Raw genomic sequence first — 27,551 nt, 5'->3', positions numbered from 1 at the left:
TCTAAGTCCTCATTTTCCTTAGTAAGACCTCAACAAGTAAGATCTATAACTAAAAAAATAAAACAGTAGAACCGTGTTACTGATAAATATAAAGGTAAGTAGCAGATAACCAACTAAAAGTTGATATGTGGGGGCTAGGTCTTGGAGATTGAAAGGGGTGGAATGGGGGATTAATTTTTTGTTACCAGTTTTATAATTCTCTTTGATTTTAAAACTATATACATGAATTACTACAATAAAAAATTTATAAAAGGAGGCACCTGAGTGGCTCAGTTGGTTATGCATGTGACTTCAGCTCAGGTCATGATCTCAGGGTCCTGGGATTGAGCCCTGTGTAGGGCTCCCTGCTGGTCCTCTCCCTCTGCCCCTCCCCCTGCTTGTGCTCCCATGAGTTCTCTCTCTTTCAAATAAGTAAAGTCTTTATTTTTTTTTTTATTTTTTATTTTTTTTTTAGATTTTATTTATTTATTTGACAGAGATAGAGACAGCCAGCGAGAGAGGGAACACAAGCAGGGGGAGTGGGAGAGGAAGAAGCAGGCTCATAGCAGAAGAGCCTGATGTGGGGCTCGATCCCACAACGCTGGGATCACGCCCTGAGCCGAAGGCAGACGCTTAACCGCTGTGCCACCCAGGCGCCCCTCAAATAAGTAAAGTCTTTAAAAAAATTTACAAAAGAAAAGAATTCACCAGTATTTAATTTGGTAATGAAAGAAAATTATTTTTTGGTTTATACATATAATGGGATATATCTTAATTGGCAGTATATTTATATTCTAATAGCTCAGAAGTTTTCCTTTTAAATGAAAATTTTCAGTGGTCAGGTCAGATTTGGTGTCTATTACAGTTATCTAAGAAACATACTTTCTTTATACCAGGAATGATAATTACCTTTAAATGTACTTTTTCTACTGTTTTGTTTCTTACTGTTTTCTTTGTTGATTATTTTTGCATATATTTGTAAGTTATGTGAGCCCATAAAACAAAACATTTTTGATTATAGTTTTCTTAACTTTTTTTTTTTTTAAAGTAAGTTCTGGGTGCCTGGGTGGCACAGCGGTTAAGCGTCTGCCTTCGGCTCAGGGCGTGATCCCGGCATTATGGGATGGAGCCCTACACCAGGATCCTCCATTGGGAGCCTGCTTCTTCCTCTCCCACTCCCCCTGCTTGTGTTCCCTCTCTCGCTGGCTGTCTCTCTCTCTGTCAAATAAATAAATAAAATCTTTAAAAAAAAAAATAAGTTCTACACCCAGCGTGGGGCTTGAACTCATGGCCTCAAGATCAAGAGTTGCAGGCATGTGTTTCCTACTGAGCCAGCCAGGTGCCCCATGATTATAGTTTTTGAGAAATATTTATTTGATATTACTCATGGTGACTGCAGTTAACATTTGTAAAGCTGACTTACTGTTTTCTTACTGCTCATTGTCTGTCTTTTTTTATATAGAATACTTTCTTTCGCATAGTATTTTACCCCTTATTATTTCTTTTCTCCATCACCAATGAAAATAACTTTTCACCATATTACCTTATTTGAACTGACCATTTAAAAAACTATTTTATTCTCACTGGCCTACTAATGTGTCTTTCAACAGATTAATTTTTTCTATATTTACATTCTTTTGATTAACTTTCTTCCAGTGTTTAGACCAAACGATTTAGTGGTTTTGATAATATTACTTTTTTTTTTTTTTAAAGATTTTATTTACTTGAGAGAGAGCAGGGGGAGGGGGAGGGGCAGAGAGAAAGGGAGAAGCAAGACCCCCCACTGAGCAGGGAGCCTGATGCAGGGCTCTATCTCCGACCCTGGGATCACAACCCAAGCTGAAGGCAGATGCTCAACTGACTGAGCCACCCACATGCCCCTGATAAGATTGCTTTAAAGAATTACATGGGTAATTTTTTTTTTCTGTTCTCATCACTGCAATGACTATATTTCTTTTCACTTTTTTCTAATAAAAGCAACTTTTATGAATTACTGATTTTATATTTAGTGATTTGTATATTGTACTTTTGGCAAGAAAACTTGAGTGATACATAGAAAAATTAACTTATTTTTTTCTAGTAAGAATAGAAACAGTGAAAGAATTTTAGTTTGTATTATTGTCAAATGTTTTATAAAGTGTCAGCAGTACAAATTGTTCAAATATGTAAAGTATTATGATTGTGATGTCTCAGCATAATTTTAAGATTATTAAAATATATAAATAAATTGGTAGGTGAAACTTATATTTGGACCTATATAATTAAATCTACTTTCTCAATTATTTATTGACAGATATGTTTAAAGGGTAAAGTACACATATTCAAATACTTAAATATCCAAGCATGTTGCAGAATGGATAAGAAACCAGATTCTCTGGATCTTCCATCATTGAGTAAAAGAATGCCCTCCCAGCCTCTCACAGACAGGTAATGTAATATTCTTACAGTCTCATTTCATGATTGGTATCTTCTCTGTGTGTAGAAGATATTTATTAATCTTGAGTGTACTGAATATATTTAGATTGATTGGCCCGGTGTTAAAATCAATAATTGACTGAAGTGAAATCTCACCATCATAGAATGAAACTTGTGATAATAGAATAAATTTGAGATTGTCTCAAAATATTAATTAGTACTAATATTTTAGTAGTAAAATGTAAATGTTTGACATTATAATACAGAAACACTAATTTCTCCGCATTTGACAACTGTTAATTTCTCTACTACCATCAGTCTATTGTACTAACCAGTATTGTAATAACTAGCGGAATTTGACTTTGAACTGAGGTTAGTGGAAGAGCAAGAGATTTTAGGGTACCTTTCTTCTTCATATTCTTTATTTTTTATGTCTAGCTAAAAGATGATTTGTCATTGGTATTCTGTATGATATTCTGTATGATACTGATATTCTGTATGATATGAAAATCTCCTCCTGAGATTTTGAAATGGTAGATTTGGGTATCTGTTTTTAATTCATCCTTTTGGGATATAGGTTGGTCTGAAAGATTTTATGGAAACATAATTCCATCCATTAATATGGAAAATAATTTGGAATGGGGTGAGACTACAGAAAGGGAGACTACACTCTTGCCTAAAATGTTAAAAGGTTTGTCATTTTATTTGTGCCAAAATTTAGACTAATTGGAATGACAGTATTTTAAGTTCTGTTCTTGAATTCCCAAATAGGACATTTTCTTAAATATTTCTGTCGCCTAAGTAAAATTAAATATCTAAACATTATATTTAATACCTAAAGATTAATTTGTTTAGTATTATGAATGATAATAGACCAAACAATTCTACAAAAACTAGACTTTATTCATACTCTAATCTCTATTAGTTTGCTTTATATTTATTTAAAAATGAATATGCTTTAGTAATGGCATTGATTAAACTAGTCATTTATTTATTTTGCAAATATCAGTTGGAAAAAAACCCCCAGTATCAGTCAAATGCCTACTGGTAGGTTCAGTGTATGTTTTGTTGAATGATGTATTCCTTGGTGTTGGCTCTCATGGAGTCCACAGTGTAGTGGAAGAGTTAGTCAGCAAACAAAGCAAAGAAGTAAATATACACATACACACATACGATTGCAAATTGTGGCAAGTGCTGTGAAGGAAAGGAACATATTTCAGGAGTGTGGTCAGTAAATGTGGCTTTGGGAAGGTGAGGTTTTAAGTCAAGACCTGAAAGGAGAAAAGCTAGTTGTGTAAAGACTGAGGGGAAAGAGCATTTCAGACAGAAAAAATGACATCTGCTAAGGCCTTACATTAGGAAGAAACTTGGTGTGTTAAAGAAACTGAAAGACCAGCATGATTGGAGCAGAGTGGCTGAAGGGTACAGATGTACAAGTTGATTTTGGAGAAGTAGTCAGGGCTCAAGTCATGTGGGTGCTTTGGAGGCTGTGGTAAGGAGTTTGAATTTTACTTATAGTACAATGGGAAGTCAGTGGACAGTTACAAGCAGGAGAATAGCATGATCTGATTTATGTTTTAAAAAAGCTATTTTGGCTCTTGTAAGGAGAACAGGTTGGAAGTAAACAAAAGCAGAAGCACAGGGACTAGTTAGGTTGTTGAAGTACTTCTAAGAGATCAAGGGGTCTTGAATAGGGTGATTACAGTAGAGATGAAAAGGAGTGGACAGGATTGAGATATATTTTGGAGATGGTCTCCAGCAATGATGTCCAAGAGAAATGTAATATAAGCTACATATATAATTTTGCATTTTCTTGTAATCCATTAAAAATAGTAAAAATGAAACAGGTGAAATTAATTTTAATAATGTTATTTAGGGATGCCTTAGTGGCTCAGCCAGTTAAGCATCTGCCTTCGGCTCAGGTCATGATCCCAGGGTCCTGGGATTGAGTCCTGCATCGGGCCTCCTTGCTTGGTGGGGAGCCTGCTTCTCCCTCTCCCTCTGCCTGCTGCTCCCCCTATTTGTGCTCTCACTCTGACAAATAAATAAATAAAATCTTTAAAAAAACTAAAAAATAATAAATCATTAAAAAATAATATGTTATTGGGGCGCCTGGGTGGCACAGCGGTTAAGCGTCTGCCTTCGGCTCAGGGCGTGATTCCGGCGTTATGGGATCGAGCCCCACATCAGGCTCCTCTGCTATGAGCCTGCTTCTAACTCTCCCACTCCCCCTGCTTGTGTTCCCTCTCTCACTGGCTGTCTCTATCTCTGTCAAATAAATAAATAAAATCTTTAAAAAAAAATATGTTATTTAACCCAGTATATTCAAAATATAATTTCAACATTTAAATTGGGTATTTTTCATTTATAGCACATTTCAGTTTAGACTAGCCACATTTGAAATGCTCAGTAACCATATATGATGGCTAGTGGCTACTCTATAGAATAGCTCAGGTTAATAGAGTTTATTTAATGAGGTGACTCTTGGGTATGCTAATTTCCTACTCACAGCCTGTATTGAACAACTTAGAAGATTCATGTATGCCCTTTCCACTTTGACACTCATGCCTTTGGCTTTATAGTTCTTACTACCTAGAATAGCCTTCCATGCCTTGACTATTTTGTAAACTCTTACTCTACATAGGTAGGCATTATAGTAGTTAAGTATATCAGCTTTTGGAGTCAGACATATATGCCCATGAAGCCCTTCTCCAGCTCTTGATAGCTTTATGTCTTGTGTCATAATGTCTCTAGTCCTTAGGTTCCTTGCATGTAAAAGGGAAAATAATCATACGGATGCTGTCAGGATTAAACTAAATAATGTAGATAGAGTACTTAACACAATGCCTAACCCAAACAATTCCTCAACGAATAGCTTATTACTATCATTGTCAACTATTACAAATACACATGTATTTTAGTATAGTACATGGATATATTATTGTGCAGTGGTGGCAAATAGATTTTGCTTCTAATCAGGGTTTAACCTCTTAATTCCTCTGTAGCCTGCGTAAGTTATTTAATCTCTCTGAGCCTGTTTCTTTATTTAAAATGTTAACAATACCCACTTCATAAGCTTGTTGTGAGGATTAAATGTGTGCTAGGCAACTAGTTCAAGAAACAATATTCAGTAAAGGTTACATTTTTTCAGGGCACCTGGGTGACTCAGTCAGTTGGGTGTCTGCCTTCAGCTCAGGTCATGATCCCAGAGTTGTGGGATCGAGCCCCACATTGGGCTCCCTGCTCAGCAGGGAGCCTGCTTCTTCCTCTCCCGCTCTCCCTGTTAGTGCTCTCTCTCTCTGTCTGTCAAATAAATAAACAAAGAATCTTTTACAAAAATTTTACATTTTTTCCCTGGGAAGATAACTTTTATAAGCTTCATTAAAAATATATATCTATTAAATATGAATATAATCATATTGTAAAAAGAAATATGTAATAAGAAATTTATAAGAAATAATTTGTAAAAAGAAATGCATAAATTGCAGAATGTAAGGATTATAAATAAAATATGATGTGTATCTGGCACAGTAGCTAATACAGTGTAGACACTCAATAAATGCTAGCAAGTATTGCCTCTCTTTATCCTTTAAGACTAAGCTCAAATGCCACTTTCTTGGGTGAGGCCTTTCCTAAACTTACCAAGAATTGATTTCTCTTTTCTCATAGTACTTTATATTGACCTTTGTCATAGTCTTCAAAATACATAAACATGCTTCCTCTCTGGGCTGAGAGCCCTTTGAGGCCAAACATTTTTTAATTCATCTCATTTCATTTCAAGCATTCAGCATAGTGCCTGACACTTACTTGGTAATTGCTTACCTGCGTTTATTGATACACTCCTGAAAAGTATACACATCAGTATTTGGGGAAGAAATAATAGCATAGTGATTAAAATCAGGGACTTTAGTGTTAGATTCTTGAGATCAAATTTAAACTGCCATTTGTAAGTTGTGGGTCATTGAGTAACTTGTTTAATCTGTTCTGGCCTCTCTTTCCTCACCTGAAAAACGAGAAAACACCAACCTGCTAGAATTTAAACAAGGCATGTATGAAGTATCATCTTTAAAGCACTTAGCCTAATTCCTGGCAGATAAAAAATGGTCTGTATAGAGTGTATGCGAATTTGCATGTATGTAAGTTTGCAAAGTAAAGTGAAAAATAACTTTGCAACCTGGGTGGCATACTGTTGCGTAATTCAGAAATTTGCAAGGACAGCTCTATCCTCATACCAAAACAATTGCTTATTCACTGCTTTGCTGACTTTTTTTTTTTTTTTTTTTGCCTTTTCTCTTAATTTTTGGATGGGCATTATTTATAAAGCTAAAGCATATTTTTAGAGCTAATGAAGAAACCTTGAATTGAAGTAAAAAAATATTTCAACATTCTATGGTGAAATTTGTTAAACCAGAAAAATAGAAAGGTCTTTCATTAAGGTCATTTTCTAGTAGACTCTCTGCTTTTCTGAATCTCTCAGGAGAAGTAATAGGTTAGTTAACAATTGACACTTTAAAGATTTTATTTATTTTTTTCGAGTGAGAGTGTGTGTGTGTGCGTAGGCCTGTGCGCGCATACACGAGCTGGGTGGGGGAAGGAGCAGAGAGGGGAGGAGGGAGAGGGAGAAGGAATCTCAAGCAGACTTCCTGCTGAGCGTGGAACCTGATGCAGGGCTGGATCCCACAACCCTGAGATCATGACTTGAGCTGAAACCAAGAGTTGGACACTTAACTGACTGAGCCACCCAGGTGCCCGAACAATTGACACTTTACAACAGAGCACGTCAGGGAAAATATTACATGAGGGCTATGAATAAAACATTTTATAGGAAGATTTCTGATATTTTCCCTTCACGTCCTTAAGGATTTTAGACATCAAGAGAATGCATTCTGTATTATCTAGGGAAATTCTAGGTCAAGTCTGTATTTATTTAAGAAGAAAACCCTAATTGCCCTTAGAATTTCTATTTCCATAGTATGGAAGACTTTTATCCAAATAAAAATCATGGCCCTGACTCTGGAATTGGAAGTGATAATGGAGAGAAACGATTATCTACAACGGAAGTGAGTCTTTCCTATTGCTGATCTATTTTATTTAAAAATTTTGTTAGAGTTTTGAAATAGGTAGACACTTGCACACACTTGATATATTTTGCTTAAAAAGTATGATCATTATTACATTTTATGACTTCAAATGAAAAAAAGGACATCACATTTTTAGAAGCAGAGCAGTAACTTAACATTAATTTTTGGTTTGAGAACTGGAGATGTAAAGCAGATATTCTACGTGTCCTATGTGAAATTAAGGCATCTTAATCCTATTCTATGTTTAAAATGCCTCATTTGTACTTTGTGCTTATTTCTTTCAGCCATCAGATGATGACACAATCAGCCTTCACTCTCAAGTCTCAGAATCAAATAGAGAGCAGACATCAAGAAATGACAGTCACACAATAGGAAGTAAACCTGATTCTCAGAAAGGTAATTCATATGGTGTCTGCTATTTTTATTTCATGTATATTGTCCTTATTAAAAATGCATTTTGAAAAATTATAGTATCTTCGGCCAATTCTTTTATTGAGAAAATCAACTTTTTCTAAACGATACAGTATGAAAACACACTGTTTACTATTTATGTTTTCTAACAAATATTAATCTATACTTAGACCAAGAGGTGTATGATTTTATTGACCCCAACACAGAAGATGTAGCAGTTCCTGAACAAGGAGATGCACATATTGGGTCATATGTCTCTTTCCTTAAGGTAAAGAAAACTTTGAACAAATACTAATAACATATTTTCTTTGACCTCACAAAAGTACACCATGCAGATTTAAAATTATAACTTTCTTTTATATAAGGGGAAAGAAAAAGGTCCTGAGAAATCTCAGAAAAATGAAGAATTGGGAGATGAAAAAAGGTAAGCGCACAGGAATTCTTGAATTGAAATGTTACTTATACATGAAATATTTGTTAGGTATTCCTACTTGAAAGAGTACTTTGAAAAAATAGAATTTTGGTTCATTTACCTGTTACGTTTCAAAAGTTAATTTGTAAGTACTTCATTTGCCTGCATTCCTCAAGTAAACTGAAAATTAGAGTAAGCAATTAAGCTGAATGTTATATACATTTTCCCCACCTCCCAGAAGTATAATTCTCCTATTATCATTATCGAGGAGGACTGTACTTTCGCATACATTGCTTCATTTGATCTCTTTAGCATTTCCTTAAAACAGATGATTTTGTGCATCATTTGGCCAATAAGGAAACAGACCTGGAGTTTCAAGTGTCTGGACTCAGGTGTTCCAAAACTCTTGGTCTAATACACTTTCCATTTCATCAGATTGGTTATAGTAATTTTAAGGGTATTTACCTCTGTATTTTATTTAAATCATTTCACTTTGATCTTTTCTATATCATTTATCTTACGAAATAATGGAATATGACTTGACGTGTTCAGTCACTCCATAAAGTTGCTTCGTAGCTGAAGGAAGGAAGGAAGGAAGGAAGAAAGGAAGGAAGGAAGGAAGGAAGGAACATTTGTTGAATACCTACCATGTACTAAGATCTGTGCTATGTGATTTCCCATGTTTCTTATTTATTTTTATTTTTAAAAAATTTTTTTACAGTTTCAAATTTTTTTTTTAGCGGTCTCTACACCCATCATGGGGCTCAAACTCATGACCCCGAGTTCAAGAGTAGCATGCTTTTCCAACTGAGCCAGCCAGGTGCCCCAAAGATTTTTTTTTTTAAGTTTTATTTATTTAAGTAGTTTCTACACCCAACATGGGGCTCGAACTCATGACTGCACAATCAAGAGTCATATGCTCTTCCAGCTGAGCCAGCCGGGTGCCCCTCATGTTTCTTATTTAATCTTCACTAAATCCTACAGGGTTGGTACTGTTCCTGTTTTTACAGATGAGGAAAGGGAAGCTTGGAGACTATATAAAGTCTCTTGCCTAGAACCACTTAAATAGTATCCACTAGAACCTAGGGTGTAAACCTAACTCTCTCTGATCCCTGAGCTTTTCTCTTTTCTCTACATTGTGCTTCCTCCAATGACCTCATTGGTAACTTTTTAATCAGTCATGAATTAGTCATCTCTGGTGCCCCATAAGGTGGTACATTGCTTTGTCTTGGACTCTTTATGTTTCATTTTTCTCTTACATCTCATGAAGATAGTTCCATTAACTTGAGTGTCACAGTGGTATACAAGATATGGTCAAGGTACAAAATCTTAGGATTTGATACTGTGTTTTAAATGAAATACCTTTGGGATAAAATTACTAGTGTTTGCAGAACAACTTATTTAAAAATTCCTTTGTTCTCTTTGAATGAGTAAAAATTACATATTTTAATGAGCATTTTCCTGCAAATTTGCCAATCTTACTTGGACCTATTTTCCATTTCTTTTACTAAAACATTTTACATGGAGATTTTGAACATCATGATGAATAAACTGATAAAAGTAGGGTGGTTTAATAAAATTTTCGTAATATTAAATATTTATAAAGACAGACGTATTAGAGCTTTGCAGTTCTTATTACACTCAAGACTGGGGAGTATGCATTGTTAAATTACACATTTCAGAAATTACAAAATGATAATACAGTTTACTTTGTTAGCCATTAATGATATTATTATCACCAGTATGGTACATTTCCTATTGAGTAGAAGATATGTTTTTATAGTCCTTAAATATTCCTTATTTCTTATTTTAATATTTTAAATACAAGGACATTAGGATTTTAGCTTTTCACAATGATATTAGAAATGAATAAATGGTTTCTATTTCTGGAAGCTGGCATAAAATATCATCTGCCGTACATTTTGGATAACCGTGTTTGTGTCACCTTTCAGACTTGGGAAAGAACAGTTACTTGCAGAGGAAGAGGATGATGATTTGAAGGAAGTAACTGATTTGAGGAAAATAGCCGCTCAGTTATTGCAGCAAGAGCAGAAGAACAGGTATTTTTTTCAGTAATGAGATTTAAATAGGCAGATTTTATAATCATTAAATGATTATTCAAAGATTATCAAATGAAGTTTCCAGTAAACAATAGGACCATCTTAAGGTCTATGTCAAGGGACTAACTACTAAAAGACAATAGGAAATAATTAGGAGAGACGTGTAAAATTATGTACTTACACTCACATAGTCATTTTATTTAGATGTTGTGTAGGTGTCTCTTTTTTATTCCTGTGCACGAAGTAATAATAACTGATTTGTTGATATTCATTTTAGCTCACAATAGCATTAGATACATTGTAAGTGGTTCCCCCCCAAGTACATGTTTGTGTATGTAGTACACTTTTTATCAGATTCCAGATTACTTGGGATATGTGTAAACTCCTTAGAATTGAGTGGGATTTTATAATGGTTGATTAAATCAGCATGAATTGAAGGTCACAGGTTCACTTTGGACTGTTCCTTGGTCAATGACTATTTCTCCCTCTGGCTAGGCTTTTTCCAAATACATGCCATTGGCAATAAGGAAGATGTATGAATGAGTATAAAATCAGTGCAAGTCCATTTTTGATACAGGAGAAGATCTCTGTGCTGCTGAGCGTCAGCTGTTATTCCATCTTCATGTACTGAGAGTACTGCATTTATAGTTTTGAAATAATAAAGAATATTTGAGTGTTTTTTTGTTTTGAGAAAATTAAAAGAATAATTTTGGTACGTTAACATGGGTAGCTAACAAGTATTTTACTTCTCTTAACCAAAACAATAAATGTTTGTGGGTCGCATGAACATGTTTTGGAACGTTTAAAATTTAAGTACAGTGGCATTTGCTCCTAGATATGCTTTGAAAAATAATTACTATTGAAACTTATCAAATTGCAAATGTCTGCTTTTAAGGGCCACTATTTTTTTTATTTTATTTTATTTTTTTTAGGAACAGTTTTTTTTTTTTAAAGATTTTATTTATTTATTTGACAGAGATAGAGACAGCCAGCGAGAGAGGGAACACAAGCAGGGGGAGTGGGAGAGGAAGGAGCAGGCTCATAGCGGAGGAGCCTTGATGTGGGGCTCGATCCCATAACGCCAGGATCACGCCCTGAGCTGAAGGCAGACGCTTAACCGCTGTGCCACCCAGGCGCCCCAGGGCCACTATTTTTTTAAAAATAATTACTAAATATCCTTTTTTGTACAGCTACTACATTTATAGAATTAAAAACCATACTAGAAAATATCACTCCTCTTTATCCCTTCTATATCTAATGTATCCACATTCCCAGTTCATGTTGTTTTTCTACCATAACTTTCTTTCACCCTTTTCTTTGAAATTTATTTTCTTATCTTTTCCTATGATTCATTTCTAATGGGCCTTTTTTAGTATTGGCTACTTGTGAGTTATGTATGTTTTTCTTCCTCCAATATAATCAAAGTATTGGTCGCCCCCATGGTTTAAGAGGTTCGATGAAGCAAGCCACCACCTGCTCTGTGTAGCTTAAAAAATAGTTGAGTTTCTGTCTCTTCTACCCAAAGGTGAAATAATTGTATTTATCATTATGGGCAGAGGATACTGATTTTAAAAGAACCCACAGCAATTTTTATTTCTCTGATTATGTTAAGAATAATATGTGAGTGTATAATTTTAGATTTTAACAATGTCATATATTTCTATATTTTTCAGTTTTCTATTTTTCATCTATTCCTATAACTTGAATTATTCTTTTTAGCTTAGAAACAGCATCAAATGATGTTTCATAGGTTTGATTTTTGTGATAGTTTTGTAATCTGTACAAAATAGCGCCTAGCACTGTGCCTTGTACATGGTAGGTACTCAGTAATACTGTTATTAGTTAATTGATTGCTTTAAGATGAGTTTAACAAATTAAAAGCTAATAGCAACCATTTATTTAGTTATGTTCTTTCTAAATAACTTATTTTTTTAGATGTATGCAAAAGTAATTTCTCTCTGATGTTTCTCTTCATCAGCCTTTCCAGATGTTAGCACATATGAATATAGATCTTTTAAGATAAATATTAATATGCAGTGACATTAGCATAATAATTATGACTTATTTTGGAAGGCCTTAAAATATTTATGATATCTGGTCATAATGTAAGGAGCACATTTTACTTTTAAAATCTATAATTTATAGACAATTTAAATTAGATCCTTGGCCAGTTCTGTTCTGTTAATGGCTGAACTTAAACTGGTCTCAGAATTTTCTGTATGCTGAATCTAGTATTTTCTCCACTAAATAATCTCTTCCCTTCTTCTAAAGTATATTGCTGTTGCTCACATCTCGTAGATGTAGATAATTAAAATTTTTGTTTGCTGTTGCACAGTACTTGATTTGAGTGAGTCCAAAAAAATCGAAAGTAATCTTCTGTAAAGTTATATCCATCCCTTAGAGGATTTGATGTTAATTGTACCTTTTCTGGTTACAGATTTTCTCTTTCACACTGTATTGTGTTTTAGATTCCAACTTTATTAATGAAGAATTTGAAATGCTATTTAAAATTGCAAGTCAGGGATGCCTGTGTGGCTCATTTGGTTAAGTGCCTGATTCTTGATTTCGGCTCAGGTTGTGATCTCAGGGTCGTGAGACTGAGCCCTGTGTCAGGCTCCATGCTCAGGGTGGAGTCTGCTTGAGATTCTTTCTCCCTGTCCCTTTGCCCCTGCCCCTGCTTATGTGCATTTTCTCTCTCTCTCTAAGTAATAAATCAATAAAATCTTAAAATAAAATAAGATAAAATAAAATTGTAAGTCAACCAGGAGTTATAACATTTCATTTTAGGTTTTAACACAGTCATTGTAATGTTTTTGCTTGTTGTTTGTCTTGATTTAAAATGATTTATGTGGAGTAAGATTACCTTTGCATAACAGAAAGTACCACCTAGAACTCCTGCTCTGACTGTATGTTACTTAACTGTTCTTTAGCTAGCTGCTAGTTGAAGGTAAATGTAGTGTTAGCTCTCAGCTGAAAGAAGCAATGCATGTACTCCCAAATTAGAGACAATTAAAAAACTGCTTGGATTGAGTTCAGTGATGATTTTCTTAAAGCAGTTTTGCCAGTTGTTTAGTTCATACTATTCTTAAAAGTGTCTTATTCTTTAAGCAAGTTTATACTGGTACTTGGTGGATGAAACTACTCTAGGAAAATAACAAGAGGGTATTGCACAGAATTAATAGTGAAAAGGGGTGGGAAAGGAGATGAAATAAACTATCAGGTAGATAACTCACAAGTGTTCAGAGTCTGAAGGCCAGTTTTTAGAAGACTGCTCCCTCTTTGTCTGAGATGCATAGATTAAGCTACTTTGTTTTGAGAGTTTATTGTTGAGTTTTTAGAAGCTAATCTTTACCCCCCCTTGTTAAAGTACTGGATTATTTCTACTTGAATTTGAGTGTATTAAGTCCCTCTGAATCAGTGAAGCTCCCTATATTAAAATAGCTATTCTGTAAGTTTTTAATCTTCACTGTAATTTGGGAAATTTTAAAAAATTATCTTAAAAAATTATCTTAATGTTCTATTCTAAATTATTTAGCTAATTTTTCAAATTTCCACCGACCCTCTTACCTAATTATTAGGAAATAACTACTGTTCTTTCTCTTTTTTTTAAAGAGTTTATTTATTTTGGGGGGGAGGGACAGGGGGATAGGGAGAGAGAGATAGTCTCCAGCAGACTCTGCGCTGAGCGTGGAGCCTGACATGGGGCTCAATCTCATGACCCTGAGATCATGACTGGAGCTGAAATCAAGAGTTGGACACTTAACTGACTGAGCCACCCAGGTGCCCCCTGTTTGTTTTCTTATACAGATATTCTTATTATTTGGCTCAATAAGTTGATGTTTAGCTGGCTTCTTAAAATTTGTGTGGTTATCATAAAGAAAGGATTACGATATACGTGGGATACGTGGGCTTTTGCAATGAATAGCTTAAGTTGACTGGTTCCCATTGCATGTTCATTCCTGCTAACTTGTGTAGTATTTTCTAATATGTATTTCTTTTTAATAATTATTTTATTTGCTGTTAAGTGTGTCCTGAGAGTTTTCACTTATTGACAAAAAATGTGCTTCTTAGTACTATGTAATATGGCTAAATAAAAAAGTAATTTTGAAAAGTTATATTGAAGTATAATTAAGGATCATGGAAAGGAAAATCACATTTTGGGAAGTTTATTATTTTGATTTAGAATTATAGAAATTTATATACATAACCTATTTCATGTGATTTTTTTTTTCTGATCATATATATGAATATTCCAGTTTGAGGAGCATCATGTTAACCTCTAACTTGTTATAACTAATGAGGTGGTTCTTTCAACCCTTGAAATCTATCCATTCTTTCTTTTCTGCTTGCCTTACTAATGACTTCCCTGTCCTCTCCCAAAACGTCTTACTTCTCCCATCTTTTGGTTTGGTTGATGTACGGGAAATGTGAATACAGATGGAGGCCTTTGTGTTATAGAGCATCATTCAGTGAAAAATTCTTCCAGAGGACCAGAGCAGCAGGACATGCATCAAGGTATCTAGAGTTTGTGGAAGCCTTAAGTATTAAGGGGCCAGGTTGGTGCAGCTGAATTTTGTAGTCATTTACTTAAAATACAGTACTAGTAACTGGGTTAGGGAAATGTGTTAATAATCTAGAATAGATATTTAGATAAAGTAGATGTTTATTTTGACTCTGAGTATCACAGAGTAAAACATTAAATATCCTTGTACAAACAAACTTTTACATAGGGGAATTCTCAAGTATATAAAATACATTTTATAGGTAAGTGGATCTCAACTTTGTTTTTCTTTCTGCTCCATTATGATTCATACATATCAGTAATCACAATGTTAGTAAGTGTGGTTTGAGGAGAATTCAGAATTTACTGTAGTGAGGGCATTGTAGTTTGATCCCTTCACCTCCCACTGTTAATAATTCTGACATTCACCCCTCAGGACAGTTCTCACGGTTACATCTCTCTCTCTCTCTTTTTTTTTTTAAAGATTTTATTTATTTATTTGACACAGAGACAGCCAGTGAGAGAGAGACAAGCAGGGGGAGTGGGAGAGGAAAAAGCAGGCTCCCAGTGGAGGAGCCTAACGTGGGGCTAGATCCCAGAATGCCGGGATCACGCCCTGAGCCGAAGGCAGACGCTTAAGGACTGTGCCACCCAAGAGCCCCAACGTCTCCTTTTTTTAAATCACTCTTTAAAGATGTATTTCTTCCTAATAGTCTTAGATATTTTTTACCTTTGTTCTTTTGCATTTCGGGATTAAGTGCAATTTTAGTATATGTCCATACTAAGAAGAGTAAAGGTGTCATTAATCTCAAAATTGTTTGGTGCAAAGCCACGCTGCTTTGCCTGTGATACTTGTCCTTTGCTCCTCACTATGATATTCTCCTAAGGGAGGCTTTAATCCATCCAAGCTAGTGAGGAAACCGGGGTAATGGAAATTGGTTTCTTTAGGTTAACCATCTTTCTGTAATTACCAGCTTATCTTTAGCTTATGATATCTTTTAGTAGTAAATATGTAGTTTTAATTTTAAATTATTTTTCCTCTATGTTATGATAGTTGACATCCAAAGGTTTTTGAATAAAAGACATATTTTATTCCTTGTAAGACTAAACTTTAAAATTGAGAAGTAAGTTACATTTAAATCTATAGTAAATAGACAAATATTAAGAACTGTTAAATATATTAGTGACTTATGTTAAAGAAAGTTATTCATTTCTTTTTGACTTAGAGATTAATTCTTAGAATTCTATAAAATTATGGACAAGTAGTTCTCTCATGATGGTTTATCGTTCTTTTTTGTTTTCTTCAAATACCATTTCATTTGGGTATTAAAAGTTTAATAGAACTCTTAAATATGTTAGTGACTTATGTGAAAGAAAGTTATTAATTAATTCATTACTTTTGACTTAGAGGCTAATACTTAGAATTCTATAAAATTATGGACAAGTAGTTCTCTCATGATGGTTTATCGTTCTTTTTCTTTTTTGTTTTCTTCAAATACCATTTCATTTGGGTATTAAAAGTTTAATAAATGTGAGCTTTTTTTTTAAAAGAATTGAACTTTAACATGGCTTTACATTTAGAATTAAGATTTGTTATTTGGCTTTTGGCAAAATGGTCATCAGTTACATCAGCATAACTCGTGTCATTTGCTGTGCTGGGAAAATGAAATCACTCATGCTGGCACCTGAACAATCTGCATCTGTTTATTTTCTGTCTCAGCCAAAAGTTAGATATACACAGGGCAATAGCATGGTTAGAAGATAATCCAGGCCTCGAGAAAAGGTTTATGAAAGAAGATGCGTGGAAGAGTTGATGAGCTTCATTCCTTTATAATAGCCATGGGCATTAGATCTAAATAATATGTAAACATTGTTTTCTAGCAGAGATCTTCATGGACCAGATGCAGTTTATTATGGAGATCTTTTGTATCATGTGTAAACACTTTTCCCTTTAATGTATTTTGGAATTAATGTATTGATTTACTTCTAGGATTCTTAATCATTCAACTTTTGTCCCAAGAAACAAGCCAAAACAAACTATGGAATGCGAAAAGAGGTATAAAAATATTTTAGTCCTTATATTTAATATTTTATAATGAAACTTGATTCTCTAACAGTGATGTTCCCATATGTGGGCTTTAATTGAATAAATGGTATAGATTTAATGTAACTAGATAATTTAATGAAGAAATGTGTTCTAGCACCAGTTAAATTCACTTTTGATATAAACAAATTCAAAAATGCTGATTTGATCTCTTTTTGTGCTCATACCTGCATTTTGTTGTAATTAAGAAGCATTTATTTATTTATTAATTCAGCAAACCATTTATTGTATCACCATTACTGCTGGGAATAATGTTTCTTCAATATTGTGTTCGTTCTCTGTTGTCATTCACTTTTTTATTTCATTTCAATTGGGTTTTTCTAAATTCTTCTATATGAATACAGGGTCTAAGTTAATATATATGAATTCCAGAGAACTAGAAGACCTTGAAAGTTTCTATTTATCTTTTTGGCAGTTTGAAAATTTGCATCAGGTTTACTTCCTGTGTCATTCCTGCAAGAGTGTAAAGGTGCAAGGCTGGGGGTAGGGTGGGTATAGATGTATACACAGAGAGAATTAACATTTCTTGAATGCTTGTTTTATGCAAACTGTTGTGAGTGGGTCTTATCTCATTTAATCCTCATAATAACTCTATACAGTTGTTACTGTTGGTACCCCATTTTGTAAGGGAGAAAACCGAGGCTCAGAAATTACCATAATTTGTCACGCAGCTAATAAGTGGTACAGTGAAGATTCAAGCCCAGGTTGTCTGGTTCCAGAACCCCAAGTCTTAACATATGGTAACAAGAACATTTTGCTTCCTTGAGATTTACACATCCCACTGATATCTTTTCCTGGATACCTCACAGTCTAAACTGAACTTTTTTTCCCAAATTTATTTCTTCTCCTGTATAGTTTGCCTGAGTGAATGTGCAGTCACCTAAGTCAGCAACTTTGAAATCATTGGAAACTTCTCTCTCTTATGTACCCCTCCCAATCTAGTCAGTCACAGAAAATTATAGCTTCTTTTTTATTTTTGTTTTAATTTTTAAAAAAGATTTTATTTGTTTATTTGAGAGAAAGAGAGAGCGTGCACAGAGGGAGAGTGAGAGGGAGAAGCAGACTTCCCACGGAGCAGAAAGCCTGAGATCATGACGAACTGAAGGCAAAAGCTTAACTGACTAAGCTGCCTGGGTGCCCGGAAAATTATAGCTTCTTAACATTACTTGCATCTCTATCAACTTCTCCATTCTTAGCACAGTCGTGTTGGTTTAGGTCCCATTCTTTTTCTCCTGGATTACTGCAACAGTCCCCAGACATATCTCCATTCTTCACTTTTGTCTACCTTTAAGTTTGTCTTCTGCACTGATATGAATGATGGTTCTAAAACCGTCTAACCATGTGACTGCCATTTATTATCTTCTACTGGTTCTTTATCACTTCAGGATAAAGCTGAAAATGCTTAGTTTCACCTGTAAGATTGAAGTGAGTTTCTGCCTCCCTTAAACCTTATCATGCACTCTTCCACTGGCACCTTTTGCTGTTAGGAACAGTACTTTTTTTCTTTATTCTATCATGGTTTCACATCTCTGTGTTTGAAATCCTGGTTTCTCTACTGGGATTGCCCTTTCTTCTTTTTTTTTCACTTAGGCTTTCAGAATTCAGTTCAAGTGTAAGGATGACTTTTTATACTCAAGTCTACAAACATTCCTCTACTCAAATTTCATTAATTGGATATAACCCACTCCCTCCCTTTTTGAATACTGATTCTGTTATCTTATATATTTGCTCTCCTTAAAGTTTGTGTTACTACTTTCCACCCCTCACTTCCTTTCATTCCCATCTTGAGCTTCTTCCCCAGGTTCCTAATATTCTCTTGAGAAAGACCTAATTGCCCAAACCTCAAAAGTGTGATATCTAATCGTGGCCTCTCTGTCATATAACTATTACTTCTACTTTTCTCATTTTCAAAACAATCACTCTATTTTTTCTCTAAAAACAAAATTAAAAAAGATTTTTACTGATTATAAGATTAATGTAGCTTTATTGTTGAAAAATTGTAAAACTTAGCAAACACAAATAAAAAAATAAACAAACAAATAAATATCACCTATTATCTCACTCTCCAGAGATAATAAGTCATAGTATTTTGGTATTTTTCCCTTTAGACCCTTTTTCTGTCTGTGTGCATGAATATTTGCACGTGCATGTGTGTACATATATATACACCACAAAGTTGTATAACCTGTTGCCTACTCAACACCTCCACTTGGATATATAATAGGCATATGAAACTTAACTTTCCAAAACCACACTCTTAATCACTTGTACCTCTTAATTTGTTTTTCCTGTATTTTTCCCATTTCAGAAAATGTCAACTCATCCTTAGAGTTGCTCAGATCAAAAACCTCAGTCAGCTTTAACATGTCACTTTCTTTCACATGCCGTATCTAATCCATTAGCAAATCTTGTTGACTCTACCTACAAAATATACCCCGAATCTGATGACGTCTTACCACCTCCACGCCTACCACCCTAGCCCTTGCCATGTCTTTTTAAAATTTTTAAAAATTTTATTTTTATTGTTTATTTTTATTATTTTTACTCTCTTTTTCTTCTAAGTTTTTATTTAAATTCAAGTTACTTAACAGATGGTGTAATATTGGTTTCAGGAGTAGAATTTATTGATTCATCACTTCCGTACAACACGCAGTGCTCATCACAAGTGCCGTGCTTAATACCCATCACCCTAGTAGTCCATCCCCCCCCCCCCAAGCAACCCTCAGTTTGGTCTCTGTAATTAACAGTTTCTTATGGTTTGCCTCCCTCTCTGTGTTCCTCTTGTTTTATTTTTCCTTCCCTTCTCCTATGTTCATCTGTTTTGTTTCTTAAATTTCACATACAAGTGAAATCATGTATTTGTCTTTCTCTGACTGACTTATTTCGGCTCTACCCATCTCTTAACTTCAGTTATTAAAATAGCCTCCCAACAGGTCTCCTGCCCTTGCTTTCCTTTAGTCTGTTTTTCAAAAAAGCATCAGATTGGTATTTTTTGAAATGTAAGTCAGATCATGTCACTCTTCATAATTCTCTAATACTTCCCATCTCATTCGAAATAAAAACTAGAGTCCTTTGAGGACTTACAAACCTCTGCATTATTTGGCTCCCTCCTGTCTTCCTCTCTTGCCTGCGTCTTCCTGGTCCTGGTTGGTTAGTTCCTCTGTAGCTATAGTGGCCTCCTGTTGAATCTCAATACACCAGGCATTTCCTGCTCCCTTAAGACTTTGCCTCTGCCTGGCATGATTTCCCCCCAGATAACCATATGGCTTATTCACTTGGGGTCAGGTTTCTGCTCAAATTTCACTTCATCAGCAAGGGGTTCCATGGGCAACTTAAATAAAAGAGCATGCCTCCCCCACTTCTTTGTCCTTTATCCCATACCTTGTTGTATTTTTCTCCAAAGAACTTAATACCTTCTGACATTCTAAATTTATACTTTTTTACCATTTGGCATTCTGAGTATATACTTCTTTATTTGTTTAAAGTTTGTCTTCGCTGCCACACCACCCCCTTAGCACACTACAATGTCGTTTTTTTCAGTTATTAAGAAAAGACTATTGAAATCTCCAGGACTAATTGGGGATTTGTCTTTGAAGTTCTATCATTTTTCCTTCATATATTCATATACTCTTGTGTTAGATACATAAATGTTTAGGACTGTAGTGTCCTCTTGGTGAATTTATACCTTTGTCATTTTGAAATGACATTTTTTATATTTCTGGTACTCTTCTTTGAAGTCTACTTTTCTGATATTGTGTAGTCATCTCAGCTTTCTTTTGATTAGTGTTAACATGATAGATACATCTTTCTCCATCCTTTTATTTTTAACCTACTTGTGTTTTTGTGGAGAAAGTGGGTTTCTTGTCTTTAGCATATGGTAGCACCTTCCTTTTTTATTTAATCTGACAATCTTTTAATGGCGGTGTTAATTTTGTTTATATTTAATGGAATTATTGATATTAATGGATTTAAATCTACCATCTTCTTATGTGTTTTTGTCTTATCTATTCTTTATAGCCATCTTTCCTCTTTTTAATTTTATTTTAAAATTCCTATTTATGGGGCGCCTGGGTGGCACAGCAGTTGAGCGTCTGCCTTCGGCTCAGGGCGTGATCCCGGCGTTATGGGATCGAGCCCCACATCAGGCTCCTCTGCTATGAGCCTGCTTTTTCCTCTCCCACTCCCCCTGCTTGTGTTCCCTCTCTCGCTGGCTGTCTCTGTCTCTGTCGAATAAATAAATAAGATCTTTAAAAAAAAAAATAAAATTCCTATTTATGGCTTATTAGCTATAATTTTTTGTTATCGTACATTAGTGATTATTTTAGAGTTTAACGTATAGTGTTTAACTGGGATGCCTGGGTGGCTCAGTCGGTTAAGTGTCTGCCTTTGGCTCAGGTCATGATCCCAGGGTTCTGGGATCAGCCCCCACATCAGGCTCCCTGCTCAGCGGGGAGCCTGCTTCTCCCTCTACCTGCTGCTCCCCCTGCTTTTGCACTTGCTCGCTGTTTCTCTCTCTCTCTGACAAAAAAACATAAATAAAATTAAAAAAATACAGTGTTTAGCTTATTGCAGTCTACCTTCAAGTGCTATTATGCCATTTCATATATTGCATAACTTTACAGCAGTATACTGTTTCTTCCCTTTTGGTTTCTGTGGTGGTGTTGCTGTATGTTTTACTTAGATACATGTTATAAACCCCATAATACATTGCTATTATTTTTGCTTTAAAGAGTCAATTATTTCTTTAAAGAGATTTAAATAATCAGAATAATGTCTTTTATCTTTCCTCCCTTAGTTACCATCTCTGCTGCATTCCTTCGTGTAGCTCTGTATTTCCATGTATAATTTTCTTTCTACCTGAAAGAGAAACTTTAACACTACTTTTATTACTGGGCCACTGGTTTTCAATCCTTTCAGCTTCTGTATGAGAAAGTCTTTGTTTCACCTTCATTTTTGAAAGCTATCTTTGCTGATACAAAATTCTAGGTTGACATTTTTGTTTTCTTTCAGTACCTTAAAGAGTTTTTTCCACTGTCCTCTGGATTGTGGTTTTTTTTTTTTTTAATGAAAATTCTGTTGTCAATGTTTGTTTCATAGGACCTAATGTGTCTTTTTTCTCTGGCTGCTGTTTACATTTTCTATTTATTATTTGTTTTTAAGTAATTTGATTATCATGTATCTTGGTGTAGTTTTCCTCATTTTTCTTTTGCTTGGAGTTCTTTGAGCTTCTCAAATTTGTGGTTTTATTGTTTTCATGAAATTTGAAAATTTGGGGCCCTTATTTCTTCAAATATCTTTTCTGTCCCCTGACCTATTCTTCTGGAACCCCAATTATATTTATATTAGGCTACTTGAAGTTTCCCACCAATTGCTGACGTTCTGTTCAGTCCTCTTAAATATTTTTCTTTCTGTGTTTGATTTTTCTTTTTAAATGTTTTAAAGATTTTTATTTATTTGACAGAGAAAGAGAGAGCACAAGCAGGGGGAATAGGAGAGGGAGTAGCAGGACCCCAGGATCATGACCTGAGCTGAAGGCAGATACTTAACTGACTGAGCCACCCAGGCCCCCTCTGTGTTTGATTTTGATAGTTCTTTTACTAAGTCTTTATGTTCACTAATCACTTTTTAAAAAATTTTGTCTTTAAATAATCTCCATACCCAAAGTGGGACTCAAACTTACAACCCCGAGATCAAGAGTCTCATGCTGTACCAACTGAGCCAGCCAGGCACCCCTCTACTAAATGTCCAATCTACAGTCAGTCCCATCCAGTTTATTTTTAATTTCAGATGTTGTACTTTTCATCTCTTGAAATTTGATTTTAATCTATTTTATGTCTGTTGGGTCTGTACTTAACATGTTTAGTCTTTTCCTCTAGCTTCCTGAACATTACCTGATTGAATTTTTGATTGAATGCTGGACATTGTGAACTTGACCTTCTTGGATGCTGGATTTTACAGTATTATTATAAATATTCTTTTTTTTTTTAAAGGGGAAGTTTTTTTTTTTTTTTTTTTTAAAGATTTTATTTTTTTATTTGACAGAGGAAAGACAGCCAGCGAGAGAGGGAACACAAGCAGGGGGAGTGGGAGAGGAAGAAGCAGGCTCCTAGCGGAAGAGCCTGATGTGGGGCTCGATCCCAGAATGCTGGGATCACTCCCTGAGCCGAAGGCAAATGCTTAACGACTGCGCCACCAAGGCGCCTCTATTATAAATATTCTTGAACTTTGTTCTAGGATGTGGTTAAAATTACTTGGCAACAGTTTGATATTTCAGGGACTTGTTTTTATGACTTGTTATGTGGAATCAGTGTGGCATTTACTGTGGGACCAGATTTGGCCCCCTACTGGAGCAAGACTTTTCTTAATACTATAGCTGATGCCCCATGAACTATATGCTTTTCCGGTCTGGCTGATGGGAACTGGTATTATTTACTCATAGTCCTCTCTGGGTGGGAATTATTCTGTGTAATCTTTCTGGCAATTCATTCTTTTGCCTAGTGTAGTTTTCTCATACATATGATCAGGGCTCAGTACTCTGTTGAAAATTTTAAGAATGCTCCTGTAGAACTTTTAAAATCTGTGTGCATTGTTTTTTTCTCTATTACTTTGTTCTGTTAATTCCATCCATTTTTTTCACCCTGGCTCCCAGCTCTGTCTCCTCAATACAGGGAGCCCCCTCAGTCTTACTTTGGTTCCTCCTCTCTGGGCTAGAAGCCTGGAAACTCTTTTCCTGCAGCAACCTGATGCAGTTACGGGGTTTACCTTGTTTGTTACCCATCGTAAGGGATAAAATAACTTTTTTTCTTACCTGATACTCAGTGTCTTGAAAAGCAGAGTTTTATATATTTTGTTTGTTCTTTTAGTGTTTTCTGCCAGGTTGTAAATCTGATCACTGTTATTCTATCTTGGCCAGACACAAAGTCTAATTCTTATATTTTGTGTGTTTTGTCAATATTTAGTTTAATTGTTTCTTCCATATACCCCCTCTGCCCCAACATTTAAAAACTTACTGTCCATATTTTTCATATACTTATGTGATTTCATCTTTATTCATATTTAGATCTTTTAGTCATTAATTTTGGTATTTGATACGAGGTAAGGTATTTAGTTTTTTTCTTCCTCTTTTGCACCCTCTCTCCTTTTTCTCACTCCCTGTCCTCCTCACCCTCTGTTTTTCTTTCTTTCTTTCTTTCTTTCTTTCTTTCTTTCTTTCTTTCTTTCTTTCTTTCATCTGTGTTTTATAATTGGTTAATCAGTTGTCTCAACACTATTTGCTATATAACCTATCATTCCTATGATGATTGTAAATTTCATTTTTTAATCGTAAGTTGTTATATTTGTGGTCCCGTACTTGTCTTCCACTGGAAAATTCTATAAATTCTGGATCTAGTAGTAGTTAATTACTTTCATAGAATATGTGCAATTTCCTAGTAGGGAAGTCCCCTTTATTATATAACTTTTCTTAATCATTTATTCTTCCAAATTAACTTTGAAATTCTTTTATCAAATTTCCAAGACAAGCCCAAAATACTTTGTTTTTTTAATTACAGTTTATTTCTGCTGTCAATTAATTTGAAGCAGTTATACCTATAATATTTAGTCTTTCTAAGAACTTGCCAGTTACTCAATTTCCTTACTAGACATTTGGTAGTTTGCTTTTTGTTTTGTTATGTTTTGTTTTCTGAGAAAGAGAGAGCATGAATGGGGTCAGGAAAGAGGGTTGGCGGCAGAGAGAGAGAGAGAGAGAGAGAGAGAGAGAGAGAGAGAGAGAGAGAGAATCCCAAGCAGGCTCCATGCTCAGCATTGAGGGTTCGATCTCACACCCCCAAGATCATGACCTGAGCCAAAATCAAGAGTTGGATGCTTAACTGATTGAGCCACTCAGGTGCCCCAACATGGGTAATTTTTTTCATGTAGGTCTTATGCATGTCTAAGTTAAGTTTGTTCCTAGTATTTTTGCTTTTCCTTCCTTTTATGAATGAATTTTTTTCCTAATATATTTTATAGCTTGTTATAATTGATATATGAGAAACCTATTAACTCTTGTATATTTTTTATAATTGGTAACTGTCTTTATTAATAATAATAGATTTTTCCCCCTTGGATAATCATGTCTTCCATAAACTTTGAAAATTTGTTTCTTTCTCTCTAATTTTTTTTTTTAAAGATTTTTTATTTATTTATTCGACAGTGATAGAGACAGCCAGCGAGAGAGGGAACACAAGCAGGGGGGAGTGGGAGAGGAAGAAGCAGGCTCATAGCGGAGGAGCCTGATATGGGGCTCGATCCCATAACGCCGGGATCACGCCCTGAGCCGAAGGCAGACGCTTAACCGCTGTGCCACCCAGGCGCCCCTCTCTCTAATTTTTAAATGTTCTTTTCTTACTGTGCAGTAGAGAAGTTCTACAACAGTGTTGAATAGTAACAGCTCTTGTGGGCATTTTGTCTGTGTATTTTTGCCAAAGGAGCTTCTTACCTAATGATAAAATGTGTGGTCTACTTTTCCTGACAAAAACAGATGAAAAGAATTTCTACCATAGCCCCTGTGTGTCAGAATGAAGGGTTAGAGTTTCATAATCTGTAATTCAATAGTCGAAAAGGAATTACTCCCCTAATCTCTTTGGCATTAAAATAAGTTTGTATAAAATTATTGTTTTTATTTGTTTTTTGTAATGATTTAATGTAATACACATTCTGTTTTTTCACTGTATGTCTAGGTATTACATTTCTTTTGGCCTCTAAAAAGTCCTTTGAGTAGTCCTTTGCATAGGATGATATTAAATAAACTCCTTTTGATGTTTTTTAAAGGAATAGAAGTGATTGGGAACTTAAATATGTTTTTGTTGACTTTATGTTTTATGTTATTAGTTCAAATCATAGACATGGGTAAATTCTTTAGATTTCTGGTATTTAAAAAAAAGATACAACTTTATATTGTTCATAATAAATTCCTAAGGGTAATTCTAAATTTTTTAACATATTAAGCCATCTTTAATTTTGTAGTGTCTCAGCAGATGAAGTTAATTCACCGTTGTCACCCCTCACATGGCAGGTAAGAGGAAAATGAATTCCTATTATATCTAATATTTTGTTCTCATTTATTTAGTTAAAAGAAATTTCTCATTACAGCCCTTAGAAAATCAGAAGGATCAAATAGATGAACCGCAGTGGCCAGAATCTCAACCTATAATCTGGCAGAATGAAGAAAGGAGGCGGAGCAAACAGCTTAGAAAAGAATATTTCAAGGTACTTTATTAAGTTGCAAAACTTACTTTGTAATTATTAGTTTTGATTTTATAAGTTTTGTGTTAATAAGGTAGATTATAGCTCTAGTTACATATAGTAAATATGTTATTTTTTCTTCACTTCCCACATGCATGGGTATAGATGATATGATCCAGTTAAATATATAAAATATCAGTAATTCAGAACAATCAAGAATGACATTGTAGATTAATGTTGTGATTTACCAGATACTTGATATGAAAGATGAATGTTTGCTTATACTGCTAGTTGTAGCAATATATAGTTATGTTTTAAAAGAATTGCCTAGAAAAGGTCTCTCAGTAGATTTGTTTCACTATATAGTTCACATGTATTTGCAATTAGCATTTAACTGTTTCTGTCTCAATAAATGCTATTTACATGGCTCTAGAAATGCTTGGAAGTGTTTCTCCCCCATTTTTTCTTCTTGCTACCTTAGATTTCTTAAGATGATTTTTTTTTAAAAGATTTTATTTATTTATCTGACAGAGATAGAGACAGCCAGCGAGAGAGGGAACACAAGCAGGGGGAGTGGGAGAAGAAGAAGCAGGCTCCCAGAGGAGGAGCCTGATGTGGGGCTCGATCCCAGAGCGCTGGGATCACGCCCTGAGCCGAAGGCAGACGCTTAAAGACTGAGCCACTGAGCCACCCGGGCGCCCTGTCATTGGGAAATAGTTTAAGGAGATAATGTAGTTCTCCTCAGTAGTCAGAAGATGTCAGTGTTAGGACACTGAAAAAAATTGAGTGGCAACCGTTTCCCCCCCCCAAGATGTTAAAAAAAAAAAAAAGGTATAAACCTGAGATACTATTCCCTAAGTCAAAACCATTATTCAGGATCGCCAGTATTTTCTTGCTTAAGACCTTACTGATACCTATGAAGTGTCTTTATTTCAAAAATAAAATTTCTCTTACTTAATCACCCATCTCCCAAGAATCAAAAGGGTTATTCATAGGCTATATTACTGAACTTAATCTGGATTTATAGTTGATTAAACACGAAAATATACTACCTTAGAGATTTATATCCAAATATCACCAAGCTCACTCAGTGATAGCCCCATTCACTTTGTGGTTTTAAGAAACATCCGGAGCTTCTGTGCAACTTTATCCTAACACATGTAAATGATTGAGCCACAAGATTTCTTTGTGTTCCCTGGTAAATTACTAATAGCGTTGTTGTTATTCAGTATATTTATTGAAAGTGTTTGTGTGTATCTTTGTGTATGTGGGTGTCTTTATTTATTATTTCTCAGTTGCCAAGACTGATTTTGGATAGTAATGTTTTTCAGGTAAGCCTCTGAAACTAAGTAAAAAAGGTTTCAAC

General features: G+C 34.8%; 1 protein-coding gene across 6 annotated transcripts in view; it reads left to right on the top strand.

Annotated features, from left to right (window-relative positions):
* The window catches only part of LRCH2 (leucine rich repeats and calponin homology domain containing 2), a 110,869-nt gene that overhangs the window by 49,532 nt on the left and 33,786 nt on the right, over nt 1-27,551 (top strand). For 3 of the 6 annotated variants that reach the window (XM_034649545.1, XM_034649543.1, XM_034649542.1), the window contains exons 6-15: nt 2,273-2,406; nt 7,367-7,454; nt 7,760-7,871; nt 8,057-8,154; nt 8,252-8,310; nt 10,251-10,358; nt 14,796-14,873; nt 16,850-16,915; nt 25,967-26,015; nt 26,093-26,209. In XM_034649545.1, the coding sequence (XP_034505436.1) occupies nt 2,273-2,406; nt 7,367-7,454; nt 7,760-7,871; nt 8,057-8,154; nt 8,252-8,310; nt 10,251-10,358; nt 14,796-14,873; nt 16,850-16,915; nt 25,967-26,015; nt 26,093-26,209 (909 nt within the window). The remainder of the gene's footprint in view (nt 1-2,272; nt 2,407-7,366; nt 7,455-7,759; nt 7,872-8,056; nt 8,155-8,251; nt 8,311-10,250; nt 10,359-14,795; nt 14,874-16,849; nt 16,916-25,966; nt 26,016-26,092; nt 26,210-27,551) is intronic. The other 3 variants (XM_034649546.1, XM_002928786.4, XM_034649547.1) reach the window with 2 other exon arrangements.

The sequence above is a fragment of the Ailuropoda melanoleuca genome, chromosome X (assembly GCF_002007445.2).
Source record: "Ailuropoda melanoleuca isolate Jingjing chromosome X, ASM200744v2, whole genome shotgun sequence".
Classification (NCBI taxonomy): Eukaryota; Metazoa; Chordata; class Mammalia; order Carnivora; family Ursidae; genus Ailuropoda; species Ailuropoda melanoleuca.
The sequence above is the reverse complement of the archived record's forward strand: the minus strand, read 5'-3'. Positions and strand labels throughout refer to the sequence as shown.